At 33.8% G+C, this 15,943-nt stretch overlaps 2 protein-coding genes across 4 annotated transcripts; both read right to left on the reverse strand.

The window, feature by feature from the left end:
• Positions 1-1,331: 1,331 nt before the first annotated feature.
• On the reverse strand, positions 1,332-7,151 carry LOC128157446 (uncharacterized). The gene is made up of 4 exons (XM_052820000.1): positions 7,013-7,151; positions 4,787-5,041; positions 3,169-3,363; positions 1,332-2,973 (listed from the first exon to the last, which is right to left on the reverse strand). Exons 1-4 carry the CDS (start codon positions 7,059-7,061, stop codon positions 2,768-2,770), a joined length of 705 nt encoding a protein of 234 aa, XP_052675960.1. The 5' UTR covers positions 7,062-7,151; the 3' UTR covers positions 1,332-2,767.
• Positions 7,152-8,824: 1,673 nt separating this feature from the next.
• LOC128157441 (uncharacterized) lies at positions 8,825-15,482 on the reverse strand. Of its 3 annotated transcripts, none has more exons than XM_052819993.1 (5): positions 15,388-15,462; positions 15,135-15,260; positions 14,573-14,782; positions 10,609-10,740; positions 8,825-9,460 (listed from the first exon to the last, which is right to left on the reverse strand). In XM_052819993.1, the coding sequence occupies exons 2-5, from the start codon at positions 15,256-15,258 to the stop codon at positions 8,958-8,960; spliced, it is 969 nt and encodes a 322-aa protein (XP_052675953.1). In that variant the 5' UTR covers positions 15,259-15,260; positions 15,388-15,462; the 3' UTR covers positions 8,825-8,957. The 3 variants fall into 3 exon arrangements, with proteins under 3 accessions (XP_052675953.1, XP_052675954.1, XP_052675952.1); XM_052819994.1 differs by having other exon boundaries at positions 15,383-15,453; XM_052819992.1 differs by having other exon boundaries at positions 15,135-15,482.
• Positions 15,483-15,943: the final 461 nt, after the last annotated feature.

A 15,943-nucleotide genomic window follows, 5' to 3' on the forward strand; every position in this document is an offset into this window, starting at 1 on the left:
TTGATGGTATATATATTTGATAATAAGTTTATTTGTTTTTTTTATTATAACCTTATATTTATGAATTTTGAATTTGAATTAAATAAAAACAAATAAATGAAATGAAGGGTCATTTCTTATAATATACAACATGTTTTTAATCAATTATCTGTAATCGGTGGTAGCTGCAGGACTGTAGCTCCCGGTCTGAAAAAATTCGGATGGACAACCTGGGAGCTATAGTGCCTCCTATAGTAAAAAACTGCAATTTACGGCGCACAAAAAAATGCGCTAGTTTTGGACTGATTAATCTCATTTACAACACATTCTGTACAAATCTTTGATCCCAAAAAATTCCTCGGACATTTTACTACAGATATCGTCACTTCACTTACTTCTGATAGTCTTTTAAACACCATCACCAGCCCTGTGAATTGAAGTGGTGCAAGTTTGTTTACATTTAAAAATGGCGACTCTCGATCTCGACGTAAATTAACATCCTTCTTTTTCCGAGGTCGGTTATTATGTTTAAGAGAAATTCTGAGGCAAGTGAAGTGACGATATCAGTAGTAAATTTGCTGAAGAATTTAATGGTACTAATTATTTTTACAGAATTTGTGTGAAAATAAGGTTAATAAGTCCAAAACTAGCGCAATTTTTTGTGCGCCGTAAATTGCAGTTTTTTACTATGGGAGGCACTGTAGCTCCCAGGTCGTCCATCCGAATTTTTTCAGACCGGGAGCTACAGTCCTGCAGCTAGGTCATAGCTACCACCGATTATAGCTGCAGGACTGTAGCTCCCGGTCTGAAAAAATTCGGATGGACGACCTGGGAGCTACAGTGCCTCCCATAGTAAAAAACTGCAATTTACGGCGCACAAAAAATTGCGCTAGTTTTGGACTTATTAACCTTATTTTCACACAAATTCTGTAAAAATAATAAGTACCATTAAATTCTTCAGCAAATTTACTACTGATATCGTCACTTCACTTGCCTCAGAATTTCTCTTAAACATAATAACCGACCTCGGAAAAAGAAGGATGTTAATTTACGTCGAGATCGAGAGTCGCCATTTTTAAATGTAAACAAACTTGCACCACTTCAATTCACAGGGCTGGTGATGGTGTTTAAAAGACTATCAGAAGTAAGTGAAGTGACGATATCTGTAGTAAAATGTCCGAGGAATTTTTTGGGATCAAAGATTTGTACAGAATGTGTTGTAAATGAGATTAATCAGTCCAAAACTAGCGCATTTTTTTGTGCGCCGTAAATTGCAGTTTTTTACTATAGGAGGCACTGTAGCTCCCAGGTCGTCCATCCGAATTTTTTCAGACCGGGAGCTACAGTCCTGCAGCTAGCTATGACCCTTAGCCCGTTAAAAGAAAGCGGCAGAGTGGTTGTACGGTCGTGTGGATTTCTTATTGACCATCCAGCAGCCATTGTGTGCGTGTAAACTGTAATTAGGCATTAAATATCTTCGTTCTGATACAACATAATTACATAAACAGGTGAAATGTTAACCTCATAGATATAAATACCACTACGGGATAATGAGGATTCTTTGATTCATGGATAATTGTAAAAGACAGATGAATTAACGGTTAATTATATGGATTTACTGATAAGTTTACATTCCTAGAAACTGATGCCAGTGTCAAGGTGCCGTATAAACATTGCTTAAACTTGGCCGAATGTATTATTTATATAGACATAGTGATTACATGTTAACACAAATAAAGAATATTAATAGCTCATCGAAAATTGCAAATTCAAACAAACTAATATCACATTTAATAAAGAAGGTTATTCACAAGAAATTTGTATGTCATCGTAGGCCCCCAAACGTTAAATATAACGGATATTTCATTATTTCAGATTAGAACAAATTATTAGAGCAATACATCATTTAATTAAGTTCTGCTTTTGAATTTCTGAGATGTATTAAAAGACATGTATGAACAGAGAGTTCACAAATGTCCTTACAATACAATCAATTACTCAAAATTTCAACAGAAATGGATTTCAAGTAAGTTTTATGTTTAAATGAATGCTCTAAAAATGATTAATGAACAAATATTGATATTTACATTCAATTTCTTTGCTTTAATTAAGTTTCCAAAATATACCTGTTTTGTTTAAGTTATTGCTTGACATGCAATCGGAAAAATGTGAAAAATAAACTGTGCTAATTTCAGAGAATATTATTGACCTGTCGAAAGCTGGTCCAGTTTTGAAAATTTACATAGGATATTAAGGGCAGAGTTGTTTCAAATATAACTGAATATAACAAATAGCATTGTTAATCAAATTTCTCAAGTGGTAGGCCTATGGATATTTCTGTATTTTATAATCATATTCTACCTCTGTTATAAGGAACGGGGCTACAATTTGAACTTTTAATCAAGTTACAATTTAGTGCTATCCTAGTCTATATCTGTAATACTAGTATTACTGTATTATCCACACACCCTTCTTTCGGAATGCACACAGGCTATCTGATTTGAGGAGTAGGGAATACTTTCGTCAGTGTCCCAGAATCTCAATCAATAAATCATTAAAAAGGAACCCCCTATCCCATTCTTTGTATTCAGTGGATTTTGTGTGGATATATTTATATGAAATATTTAAAAAAAAAAAAAAACAGCAATTTTGTAATTTGCATGAGTGAATTTTAAGATAAAATCAAATTTAAAAGCTTAAGGTAAAAACACATCGCTCATAACATTCTCTGTTTACTTGACGATACTGTAACGTTATTGGTATCAATTGGTTGTCTTTTTCGGCACGGTTATAACACTTTTTCACACAAGACTGCATGATTATAATTCACATGAACGTCATTCCACCTATACGTGGTCAAGGAGATGCAAACAGTCGGGTAGCCATGTGTAGGTTCTCCATCCCCCCAGTAAAACGTAGTGATTTCCCTTTGATCTGCAAACCTCCAGATACCGCCAGAGAGAAAAGCATCAATTCGGAAGTTGGTAACGCCAGCTTAATGAAAGAAGTATTATGAATGCTAAATAAATGTATACACAATCTTAAATTCTTAAGTGTATTGAGAGTCTTTACATTTTAATACTTTTATAATCTAAGGTAGCATTTAGAGCATGAGCATGATTTTAATGCAACACATGTGATGCATATAATTAAAAATTGTTCTTGTATTTGTTCTTATGAAATACTCACGTCCGGTGGGTAGTGTTATATTTCCGATGAAGTTTTGTTTTTGCGGCGAGTCGATCACCATGAGTCTACCCCCGGACTGCTGGCACAACTGGCGTGCGTATGTGTCGTTAGCCAGAGTTGTCTCTGGTTTGTAACATATGGAGAAAGTATCATCGTACACATATCCGTTGGCTGTGCATTTCGAAGTTGTGAAATCTACAAGAAAAGGTAACATGTAACTGGTAACCTATTTTCGAGATTCACAGTTTATATTTTTTTTTCAACATGATCAGATTTTACGTAGGAATAAAATATACTCTCAGAGTATTATGTTTGTTTATAACTACCGATATATCTAAAAGAAATCCTTCATGGTTTTTTTTTTAATTATGTGTCTAATTAATGATATCGTTGTCTTACAAGAGCTGAAGTATACAATTCAGTCAAGAGCAAAAGGTTTTAATTTTTGAAAAAAATGTCAGGAAAGTAAAAAACCATTTTCATCAGAGTGGGCCCAAACGAACAGCTACAAACAATTGTTTTCCTTTCGAACTTGACAATATGATCTCAGATTCATTCAGATCACATCTTGCATTACTAACATCCAGAATCTAGATTAGAATCCTTCTTTATCTCTTGTTCAGGAACAATGTTTTCATTAAGACGCCAGTATCGAAATCACTGTATTTATTTCAATTTTCCAACAATTACCAGGACGTGCCTTAAAACTATGAGGTATAAGATTTCTAAGGTTCCAGGATTATGAATGACTTTTTAAGGTTTCTTTTAATTAAAAAAAATCTATTAATATCCTTTTTAAACATTCTTATTTTTTAAAATTACAGAATCAATTTTGGTATAGTACTGTGAACTAAATAAATGGTTATAGAACCAACGTCACGTTTTTTTTGTTTTTCACAACACCATACAGTATGGTTAATGTATTGGAGACGACCTGAAAAGTAAATATTAAATGATGAAAAGGCAATACATTCTTTATCTCTTTAATAAAAGATCCATTATATCTGATCAATATATGACTACCATTTTATAAAAAGTAGTGGATGTTAATGGAACTTTTTTTAAAACCTACAATCAACGATAATGAATTATTGATTGATCAATAACAGTCATTCTTAAATGAATATTAGATTTCGGTACCACAAAGAAGTAAATACGGATGGTTATAATTAGATAAAAAATGATTACTGGTGTTAATTAGAGTGGGATCAAAGTGTAGCTGTTGATCATTTGTCTGTGAATGCAATATTCTTTGGTAAATGAAAATGTAAAGGATACACATTCATTAATTTACTTTCTGTCTTTATATATTATGAATGTTAAACTCCAGAAAAATATGTGTTTAATTGTAATAATCAACAATTTCCCAGAGTATTCTAACAGAAAAATGATTAATAATATGTCACGGTTATGATTTTAAATCCTTTTGAGCAATTTCTTACTGATTATAATACAATGTAGTTTAAAATCTAAACCTAACGTCGCGCGGATCAATACGTATTGTGACGAGGTACGAGGTCAAATGTATTTTCATAAATTTTCCGAATGAAATAAAAGAAAATTGTACTTGTAATCCAATATTAATGTGTCATTCAAACCAAACAACTTTCAATTTTACCGTTAAGATTCGAATAGGACAAACTGCTGACGACATTGAAGGAATCGTTTCCATGGTTACCGGTGTCTGTGTACAGCCTACAGTTTTCGCCTTCAATCACCACGGACTGACACCCCGGGGCATAGTGGCACTCCTGAAAACAGTCCGCCCAGGTCAGGGGGCTATTGTCGAACATCGGAGGGCTGGCCGAGGACGGATCACCCGTGGGGACAATGTGCCGCTTGAACGTGGTTTGATTGAAAACAAAACACCGAGCTGCAAAAAGGGATATGTATAAAGTTTTAAATAGGATGATAGGGGATTTCTCTTATTTGTAAAATTCAAACGTTCATGAAATTGTCACACAGTCAAACAAACAATATCACTTGATGAGGGTATCAATCTAACATTCAATCCATTCATCTAAATTCGTGACAAAGCCAGGTAAAGGTCTTTTTCCCCCAATATTTAAAGATAAATAAATACATATAGCCAACCATGAAACTATACTAATTTTTCCAAATATACGTTTGTCTTAATGTGCAAAATAAAAGAAAACAAACAAACAAACATAAACCAAACCAAACCAAACACCCTTAAAAACAAACAAATAAGAGGCTCATGGACAACATTGCTCATCTCAGCAACGGCAGCCATGATAAAATCAGTTTTATAGAGTCATATACAAAATGCCTGGACAACGCAGTAGAGTAAATCATGTATCAATAAAAAAATTCCATTGATATTCTGTTTATCATCAAGCCCCTTTTGTCACAGGATGATTTTATAGTCATATCACAAATTGATCATTACAGTTCCCAAGAACATTTAAATCAAATAAGATATACACCTTCATCAAACTTGTGAAGCCCAAGAATTGTCTAGGTACCGCCTAGTGGCCTATTGGTTCTGGAGAAGAAGTCGAAAATGTGAAAAAGCTTACAGACAGACAGACGGACGGACGCCACACAGAAAGTGATTAGAATAGCTCACCTGATACATGTATTTCAATTAATTCTCCATGCTTCATTTATTCATTTTTTCCTCTTTTTATTTTTAATATTAGAAAGACGTTCTACAGTGGCGTCGGAAGTAAAGGAAGCAAATTGAAAGGGGGAGGGGCTAAACCAATCATCAGAAATCTTGACCAGCAAAAAAAAAATAATAATAATAAAAAAAAAAAAAAAAAGGAGAAGAAAAAAAGGCTACGTGTAATTCCCAAAATCATGAAATACCTAATCCGTAGGGGGATGTGTAGTATACCTATAATTGCAATGATTATTATAACTCCTATGATTCTATATGGATGAAAATTGACCACAAAAGCATTTGTACATACCATAGAAAGTTTATTTTATTGGGGTTTTACGCTTCAATCTGTTTATACATGTAGATTAAAAGTTTGCAGAAGTTAGCAGGACTGTAACTTGTTTGGGAAATCAATCAAATTAATAGACAAATCTTCAACCCCAAGTCCCTGATAATTAATTTCTTTTTAGTAAAAATAATCCTGAATGATTTCTATTGAATTAAAATGCGATTTAAATTCTTTAATCTCGTGTAACTTTGATCATCAATAAATAGTGATTTTTTCTTAACGCCAATAGCGCCCTGGTTAGATTTAAGATTTGGAAAATCAATACTAAAGGAAAACGGTCTTTCTTTTAATTCTTAAAATCTCACTATAATGGACATTTTTGGGATTATGCATTCAGGTACATCTTGAAAGATAGGGAGGATGGACACTTTTTGAAAGTGAAGGGGGTGGGGGAATTATCAAAAAAAATTTGCAGCCAGAAAAAATTGGGGGGGGGGGGCAGGCCCTCCTCCCCCCTGATGCTACGTGCATGGCATTATACCTTTCGAAAGCTAAAAACCAGAGAGGACTCTTTCCTAAGGTAAAACAGCTTAATTCTTTTAAAAAAAAAAAGAAAAAGAAAAAAGTAACTATATAATCAAATAAAAACTAAACATCAACATAACACACAAAGATTTTGACGAAAAAATCACTGACCGACCAAATGTCTGAAAATTAAAATAACTCGACACCACAACAAAATTGTCTTTTTGCTTCGAATTCCCTTTTAAAAGAATACATGTACCGGGTCTAGTATATTGCACATCGAAATAATTCTACAGCTATTCAAGAACTCTCCGGGCAATTAATGCGGTTGAAAAGATATTTTAAACAAAACATTAAAATTATTTTTTTAGAAAAATTATATCATTCATATAAATAAATCTCACCTGTGTATGTAGAAATGAAGAAAACAATGATGTTGGTTGCGCTGTCCATGATTGCTAAACTTATGAAATGAAGTATAAACTGAGATGAGGTATAGCAAAAATTGATTAGAAATCAATGCATTCATAGACTATACCTGTGGCAGTTCCGCTTAATTAAGTGGATGCCAAAGTTAGCAATGGAATAAATATTGAATTACTGTTTAGACATAAAATAGATATCTGTTTTTGCTTGAAGTCGAGAAACGCACAAGGCGGAGCACACCAGCCCAGAGAGAGAGAGAGAGAGAGAGAGAGAGAGAGAGAGAGAGAGAGAGAGAGAGAGAGAGAGAGAGAGAGAGTTATGTAATATTTTTCTGTTAATGTACATCTGTACGTTAAATATCAGTATGAACCAAGTCGTCTTAAATGGGAATTTGAACCCGACATCATCATGATTATTTCGTGTAGTCCGTGATTTTGACCGATAAATAAACGGGTCGTGCAGATTTCAGCCCGGTCAGTTTCTACAGAACTATCACTATGATTTACAACTACTACCAGAAGTAATGGGAATCATTCTTAGACAGTGGATGTAAATATCTGCCAGTAAAGTTTGAAAGAAGTGACGTAATTGAAATGTTACTTATCAGTTGTTACATGTTAAGCTACCTTAACGTTACACTTCCTAGGTATATAAACCATGCTGGTCTGAATGGGTTAGATTCAATATTTACTTCAATATGTCAACAGCTTCAAATATCTTGCAAACAATAAACTGCTAGTTTAGCCACTACGTAGATATTCGTAGCCTAAATATGTTATGCTAAGCATCAAATTTAAGATTGCCACTTACATGAAATTTATTTCTTTAGTGATATTTTGTTTATCCTATAAATCAAAAAGAATTATAACATGAATATTTCCAAAATTAAAATTCACAAATTATGTCAGTGTAATTTGTCTTTAGTTAAGTACTTCCAACTTTAAATCAGAGACCTAGCTGCTAATTTAGCGGTCCGTTCAATCGATCTAGTTCAGTGCGTTTAATAGGACCTAAATATCTAGCATAGCAGGTAGCAGACCTGCTACGATCTTGAACGCAGTTTTTGATAATCGAGACCGAGCTATGTACATGTATCTAAAGTTGTCAGCTTTGTTCTACGTGTACAAAGCAACATCAACCATGCCAGTTCACTTAGATATGGGACCTGCTTTAGATCTGTATCATACTCTAACATCCAAAATCTATTAACAGATTTAGCATTAATATTAATATTACAAAATGCAACATTTATCTACCGCTAAGGTAGGTTAAGGTTGCCCCAGTAATGATTTTTATAAGGCCATCATAGGGCACCTGCTCCAAAATCTTCATATTATAGATGTGGCCATCACATGACACCTGTTCTAAAAACTCCTCTGGCGTCTGAAAATGGCTCAAATTCAGCATTCAAATCAGATAAGTCCTTATGTAACCAAAATATACCATTCAACCAAGGTAAAGTCACATCGTGGCAAGCCATGGCCAATATGTACAATCCTTTCACGTATGAGTAGGAGAGAGCTGCGCGAACTCCAAAACTGTGGCTTGATATGATGAAGTCAGAAAAAGTAAATATCTAGAAATCGTATCTGCTCCAAAAACTAAATCAAACACCAACATCAAGGATATTTAACAGATACCTGCATCTTATATTTATCTCACAATGTTTTGTGTATATCAAACTTATTGATGCTTGCTAGCTTTCAGCATAGCATGTATCCTGTATTAAAGAACAATAATGCAGATCTGTACTGTAAGCTAATATGGAAAAAAAATAAACAACTCAACTGTTTACCTTTTATGCTGTTTTAATGCATTCCATTAATACCTATAAGAGCAAGCTCTCAAAAAGTATCATTTTTTTTATGTAAAATAAAATCATTGGAAAAGAAAAAAAAGCCATTCTATTAATTTACACAGCCATTAATACAAGTGTAACTGATGTCCACGTTGAAGTAATTCATTTACAGACCATTTTTTGATGAAGGGAAATCCTGAAACACAATATTTCAGTGAATTTGAATATATATCCCATCTGCTTCCAACAAGTTTCTTAAAATTTGACTTGCATCTTTCAAGTACTTCATGACTGGCATTATTAAATCCAGAACAAAAGATTCTGTAGTGTAGGACCATCCAAAGAATGACAACTGCTTCGTTTGTTAATGTTCTGTTTTCAGGAAGATCCAGGTTGAATAAGAAAATAGAATTGCTGCATAGCAAAATATCATTATCGGCGTCATATATCACTATTTCAAACTTTTCCGGGGAAATCACAATGTTTGCTACCATGTGATCCAAGGAATCTGGGTGTCTTTGTTTTTGAACCAATGAAAATACAATTGTCTGAGCGAATGCCTGTTCTAGAGTATGTTTTTTTTCCTCTGTTTTTGTTCCTCTATCCAGTGAAACTTCATTCTGCTCATCTAAAGATTAAAGATATATTTCAGTATTGGCGTGTGTGGTCAAAATGTATATATTTGATAAAATTGTTTAGGATTGGATCTAACCTTGTGCTTTATGGGGCCGTAAGAGAGGTTAATTACAATTTTTAAGTTAAACAAGAGGCCCATGGGCCACAATGATCATAAGGGAGTGCGTCATTTTGACCCTCATGTTTATATTTATCATTATTATTCTTTAATTTATACAAATTAACTCTATTAACTTATCAAAATTTAAGGGAAAATTATCAGGGGGGCTATGATTTCATTGAAATTGAATCCAAACAGTGTGATGAAGCTTTGATGCATTTTCAATCATGAAATCATGAATAACATGGTCTCAGTGTGCTGGAAAAGGTTTTTCTTTTATTAACATGTACATGACAAAAACTTGATTTCCTGTGGCTTTTTACCCAAAGTGTCAAAGGTTTAAACAAAACTGATTCCACATTATGTAAGAATGCGTTGGAGCAATTTCTTACTACACATACTCATCTAAAACTGATTACTATTACAGCCTTAAGAAGTGATTGAATTTCCCTTGTAAATAGCTTAATGCTAGTTACAGAGAATGATGGTTAGAAACAATAAAATTCACAATATTTTTTCTCCTTTACATAATTTTGAAATTAGTTGTTTATGAAAGAAACTGAAAAAGCTTTAAAGTTTATTCAATTCATTCCCCAACCTTCTTTGTTATGACATCTTACATGGGCCAAGTATTCATATTATTTTCATGACAAGGTACTCATGCAAAACAATATGTTATGATATCTAGAATTTTCAGAATTTTAAATTCCTTCTAATAATGCACTAAAATGTGTTATATCCCTGCATTACTTGGATGAAATTGATCCTTTGCTTCTGAAGATTTGTTGAAAATGCAAAGAGTTAATAGATGAAGAAATGACAGACTACAGGTGATCAGACCTTTGATGCAGGCAAGCTAAAAATAACAGTGTATTTCAGGGTTTTAGGTCAAATTCAAACTTAACCTTTCTATTCAGCAAAGAACCTTGTGTCCATCTTTAAACTGATACTGTTAGGTCAAATATATTGATCACTAAATGCTCTAACATAAAATTTAATACTGTTAATCTATAGCTTTAAAACGAAATGTGCAACTTTACCATCTTCTTCATCTAGTTTTCTTTTTAAGGGAGTGATTTCTTCTTTCTCCACCACAACATTGGCTATTGCTGGTATTCCTTGGTGTGATGAGAAGACAATATCAATGAAGCCATGCCACATTAATTCATGACCTAAAATACAATACAGAAATAATAAACTAAGGTTATCATCTGGACACAATGCCCACCCTACTTATCTCCATCAACATATCTGAAGAAGGAAAACCCTCTAAAATCTTGGACCAATATCTTTACCATATAAGATTTGTTTATTTTCATATTGTAGTTTAAAATTCTTTTATGGTACATAAAAATGAATATAAAATGAAATTTATCAGAACTTACCTAATCATAAATAAAAAATAACTATGGGGGTAATGTTAATTTGAATAAAAATTATAGACACTAAAAGTATTTCTTATTAGTTTCACTCTCTCTGTAAAATTTCAATATATAGAGCGAGTTCGCATAGTATTTTAGGTGGTATTTACTGTAATTTACCAGAGATTTTTTTTATTTAACACCCATTAAAGACTTACAGCCAACTTACCAATGATACACATCAATTTTCAATAGATTACACTTTCTACATCTTGCATCAACGATCCTGTCACAAATACTACTACGTTCCTGTCACAAATACTACTACGATCCTGTCACAAATACTACTACGTTCCTGTCACAAATACTACTACGATCCTGTCACAAATACTACTACGTTCCTGTCACAAATACTACTACGTTCCTGTCACAAATACTACTACGTTCCTGTCACAAATACTACTACGTTCCTGTCACAAATACTACTACGTTCCTGTCACAAATACTACTACGATCCTGTCACAAATACTACTACGTTCCTGTCACAAATACTACTACGATCCTGTCACAAATACTACTACGTTCCTGTCACAAATACTACTACGTTCCTGTCACAAATACTACTACGTTCCTGTCACAAATACTACTACGTTCCTGTCACAAATACTACTACGTTCCTGTCACAAATACTACTACGATCCTGTCACAAATACTACTACGTTCCTGTCACAAATACTACTACGTTCCTGTCACAAATACTACTACGTTCCTGTCACAAATACTACTACGTTCCTGTCACAAATACTACTACGTTCCTGTCACAAATACTACTACGTTCCTGTCACAAATACTACTACGATCCTGTCACAAATACTACTACGTTCCTGTCACAAATACTACTACGATCCTGTCACAAATACTACTACGTTCCTGTCACAAATACTACTACGTTCCTGTCACAAATACTACTACGTTCCTGTCACAAATACTACTACGTTCCTGTCACAAATACTACTACGTTCCTGTCACAAATACTACTACGTTCCTGTCACAAATACTACTACGATCCTGTCACAAATACTACTACGTTCCTGTCACAAATACTACTACGTTCCTGTCACAAATACTACTACGTTCCTGTCACAAATACTACTACGTTCCTGTCACAAATACTACTACGATCCTGTCACAAATACTACTACGTTCCTGTCACAAATACTACTACGTTCCTGTCACAAATACTACTACGTTCCTGTCACAAATACTACTACGATCCTGTCACAAATACTACTACGATCCTGTCACAAATACTACTACGTTCCTGTCACAAATACTACTACGTTCCTGTCACAAATACTACTACGTTCCTGTCACAAATACTACTACGTTTCAAATTCCCAGGTGTATTTGTCGTTACTTTAATGTATTGAGGTCAAAAACATTGTTTTAATAATTATTAATAGTAGAATAAATAATTTTTTTCAAGAGCAAATTTTATCCAAGATCCTTTATTGTGCCAATGTCCAATGACAGCCAAACAAATATGCATTGTTACAATATTATGGTAAATCTGAGGCGTGTTCAATAGAGTGAGCGCTGGCAAAATTTGTGTTGCAGTTATATGAAATTTTGGCAAGCGCTCACTCTGTTGAACATGCCTCAGTTGTTTCTTGTCTATCAGAGTTATGATAATCAAATTTGGGAACTAAACTAGTGATGGGCCGATTATCGCCGACAATCGAAAGTCGGTCGCTAAATGTCTCCCGATGTCGATGATCGATTAAGATTTTCATAATGGATTATTTAAAAAAATTTTTTAATACAAACGTAAGTTACGAAAATAATTCGTACGACTTGACTTTTTTCAAACATCAAAAACGAAAATAGGTTTTAACAAAATGGCAGCGCGATGTGCAAGCCCCACGTACGAGGCAAATGCCACTAATCAAGATCCCAACAATAACATGACTCAGGAAATATTTCCATGTCCAAATACAAACTTTAAATCCATGGTGTGGAAGTATTTTGGATTGTTGACTTGCTCATTTTCTTGAATAAAAACCTTGAAATGTACTGGTGAAACATTGAAGTGGTATGTCATGTGACTCGGCCAGTAGTAAACTTTCTAGTCACGATGTTTAAATGTTAAATTGTTTTGGTTTAATGTTTTTGAAATAGGATTTGAACTCTGAATTTCAAATTAATTTGTTATATTTTAAATTGTTTATGTTTGTCTGAAGTTTGAACTTGTTCCTAACTTCCTAGTCATTATAAAAGTTACAATTCCTAGTTTTCTTTTATTCTAACCAGGTGCAGTAAATAAGATTGTATGTGCATACATGTAATAATATATAAATTTTATTAACATATTTGATTTATTTGAAAAAAAATTTAATAATTTCAAACAACTGAAACAAGTATATATTACTGTATATACAACGCAAGACGCAAGTTTTTGTTCAGAGTTTCATCAGAGTTCTTGAAATCTTTCGGTCCTGTCGGCAAGACTGATAAAAATAACCAAGGACCGATTACTTGAGGTTGCCTGTCAGTCCAAATGACCGGTTGATATGGACAGAGTAACTTGCGAAAATATAACTAATTTTCATACACACTGAGGAGATCCGAACGCATACGATAAATCTAGAGCAGTTTTTCGCGGTTTTTCTCGCTCTCTCTAGACTTTATTATACATTTTCGGAACACCTCAGTAATTATTACTTCCGTTGCTTTCGATAAGTTTGGCGAGTATTTCGTACATATTGATACGGTGTGTTTATAATGCAGCTAACAGATGTAGTCAGACAATAGGAATAAGTCTTTCAATCATTTTCCAACCTAGATGTCGTCAGAAATCATGGGAGAAATTGGAGAACTTGTTTTAAACATAGCGTGAACTGAGGGCCCCCTATAAATCCAAGATGGCGAGTGTTGTCTCGTTACGTTTTTTCAATGTACATTGCATACACCGAAACAGGGTTTTCAGTGAATGTTTTTATTGCAATACACAGAAATACACACAAAAATCCCAATGTAATCATTTATACATTTTTTCGGGAAATAAGAACTCCGCTATCTGACAACCGAGCCCTAGTTACATATGAGATGTGCAGAAAGAGAACGAGAAAGAGAACAAGAAGAAAGTTGATAATGAGAGAGGGAAGGAAATAAAAATAATTGATGACGTGATAAATAAGAATGTTGTCAGGAGTCAGAATGTGAAAATTAGGAGAAATCAGAATAATTAAGGTAAAAATGAGAGAAATTATAAGGCAAATATACTTGTAGTTTTTCATCTTTCTATTGAAAATGTTTGGACTGATAGAAATCAGTCTGGACTGACAAACTTCTGATGGTTGTCAGTCCAAATGACTGACAGCGGAAAAAAGATTTCAAGAACTCTGTTCATTCAATTAAACATAATTTGAAAATTTTCGATTATTTAATCGATTATACACTTTCGATTATTTCCGATAATCGATTATGAAAATTTTCTGATTTCCCATCACTAAACTAAACATTTTTAAAAAGTTTGAAGCCCTAGCACCAATTATTATTTTTCCATGGAGAGTCTGCATTTGCACTTTAAGTATATTGAAAGCGTTTCAGTGAATTGAAATACCAAAATCATGTTTTCTCATACCTATTCCTGTACAAGAATAAGTTGGTTCCTTTTTACACCCACACCTGCAGCTCTTCTTTTCCTTTCTGCTATCAAGTGTGTATGATTTGTCAGGTGCTAGCTTCCCCAGCAAATGCTCAGCAAATGCAATAGTGATATCTGTCTCTGTGATGGCAGATTTCTCATCTTGCCTCATATCCAAGACCTTTCTTAAAGAAGATTCATTTTTTCCTATGAAGTAAAAAAATAAAAATTGTGAGATATCAAGCCATTATTAATTTCTTTTCTTTTTTCAGAATATTTCTGCTTGAAAAAATTGTGGTTATGGTCACAATAAAAGACACAATTTGAGCTTAGAGTCTAAAATTTTATTTTACCACATTTCATTAATGCTTTAACGAATACAACCAGTTGTTGTGTTATACAGAGAGGCAGCTAGAGGTAAAAATATTTTGTTATACATGTAAACAAGGCTCATTCCTTTTTTTTTTTTTTTGGAGTAGCAGGAGGTAATAGATCATTTGCTGTCAAGGGGAACAATACATTTGCAATACATACAAACACAGAAGTGTAACAACCTCACCTTTTGTCGCGTAAAACTTGTCAAGGCACAACAGAGCCTCTTTAATGGTATATTGCAGCTGCTCTATCCCCTCACTGTTAGCATTTTCCAGTCTTTTTAGGAAAGAAACTCCTTTTTCAAACATCACTGTAAATGGGAGAAATGATGGAACTTTGTTATTTTCCTGTAACACTTCAAACCCGCATCTAGCGTCTATGAATGAGTTACTCTCCGCTCCATTGCAAGAAATAAGTTTCACAACAGCAAACCTCACATTTTTGTCCTCCAGAAAACGTAGACCGTCCGTGATGCGTTTCTCAGTTGTCAGACTCTCCATATTGTCCCGCTAATCCGCGTCAGCCAGACGCTTTTCTGTATCATCAAAAATGAAATTCATCAAAGTACTGAAAGTACTCGAACGAAATTATCATCTTTCACTCGGTACAAAAACAGATTCAGAGATTTATAATGGGGAATGTTTACATCTTTTCTCTATTCGGAATACACTCGGAATACATCGCGCAATTTTTTAACGTTATCATCCGGGCTTGCTGTAATACAAAATCCCCGTAGACATCACACATTTTGGCATTGTATTGAAACCTGATAAGGGGCGTTTTAACTGAGAAATCTTGGAAATTGTTCATACTTTTGAATGAACGTCGTTCGATCCCTGAGTTATTTATAAATATCAAGCAATTAAGCAAAATGTGAATTCAGGATATCTTGGGACAGACTATAGCGTGTTTTGTTGTTGAAAAATGGTACGGGACCAACCTTACTTTGAGAGCTTCAATTTAGTAAACTGACATAATGATCTTAAACCAAAA

Source organism: Crassostrea angulata, chromosome 7 (genome assembly GCF_025612915.1).
Source record: "Crassostrea angulata isolate pt1a10 chromosome 7, ASM2561291v2, whole genome shotgun sequence".
Taxonomy (NCBI): domain Eukaryota; kingdom Metazoa; phylum Mollusca; class Bivalvia; order Ostreida; family Ostreidae; genus Magallana; species Magallana angulata.

Bases quoted from the DNA above. Each gene is read 5' to 3' on its own strand.
- LOC128157441 (XM_052819992.1), bottom strand. From the start codon at position 15,450: ATGGAGAGTCTGACAACTGAGAAACGCATCACGGACGGTCTACGTTTT. The intron at 14,783-15,134 runs GTGAGGTTGTTA...TTTACTTCATAG, and splicing joins CAAGTTTTACGCGACAAAAG to GAAAAAATGAATCTTCTTTA. The intron at 9,461-10,608 runs GTAAAGTTGCAC...TTTAATCTTTAG, and splicing joins AAAACTAGATGAAGAAGATG to ATGAGCAGAATGAAGTTTCA.
- LOC128157446 (XM_052820000.1), bottom strand. From the start codon at position 7,061: ATGGACAGCGCAACCAACATCATTGTTTTCTTCATTTCTACATACACA. The intron at 5,042-7,012 runs GTGAGATTTATT...CCCTTTTTGCAG, and splicing joins CTTCATTTCTACATACACAG to CTCGGTGTTTTGTTTTCAAT. The intron at 3,364-4,786 runs GTAAAATTGAAA...CTTTTCTTGTAG, and splicing joins GTCCTATTCGAATCTTAACG to ATTTCACAACTTCGAAATGC.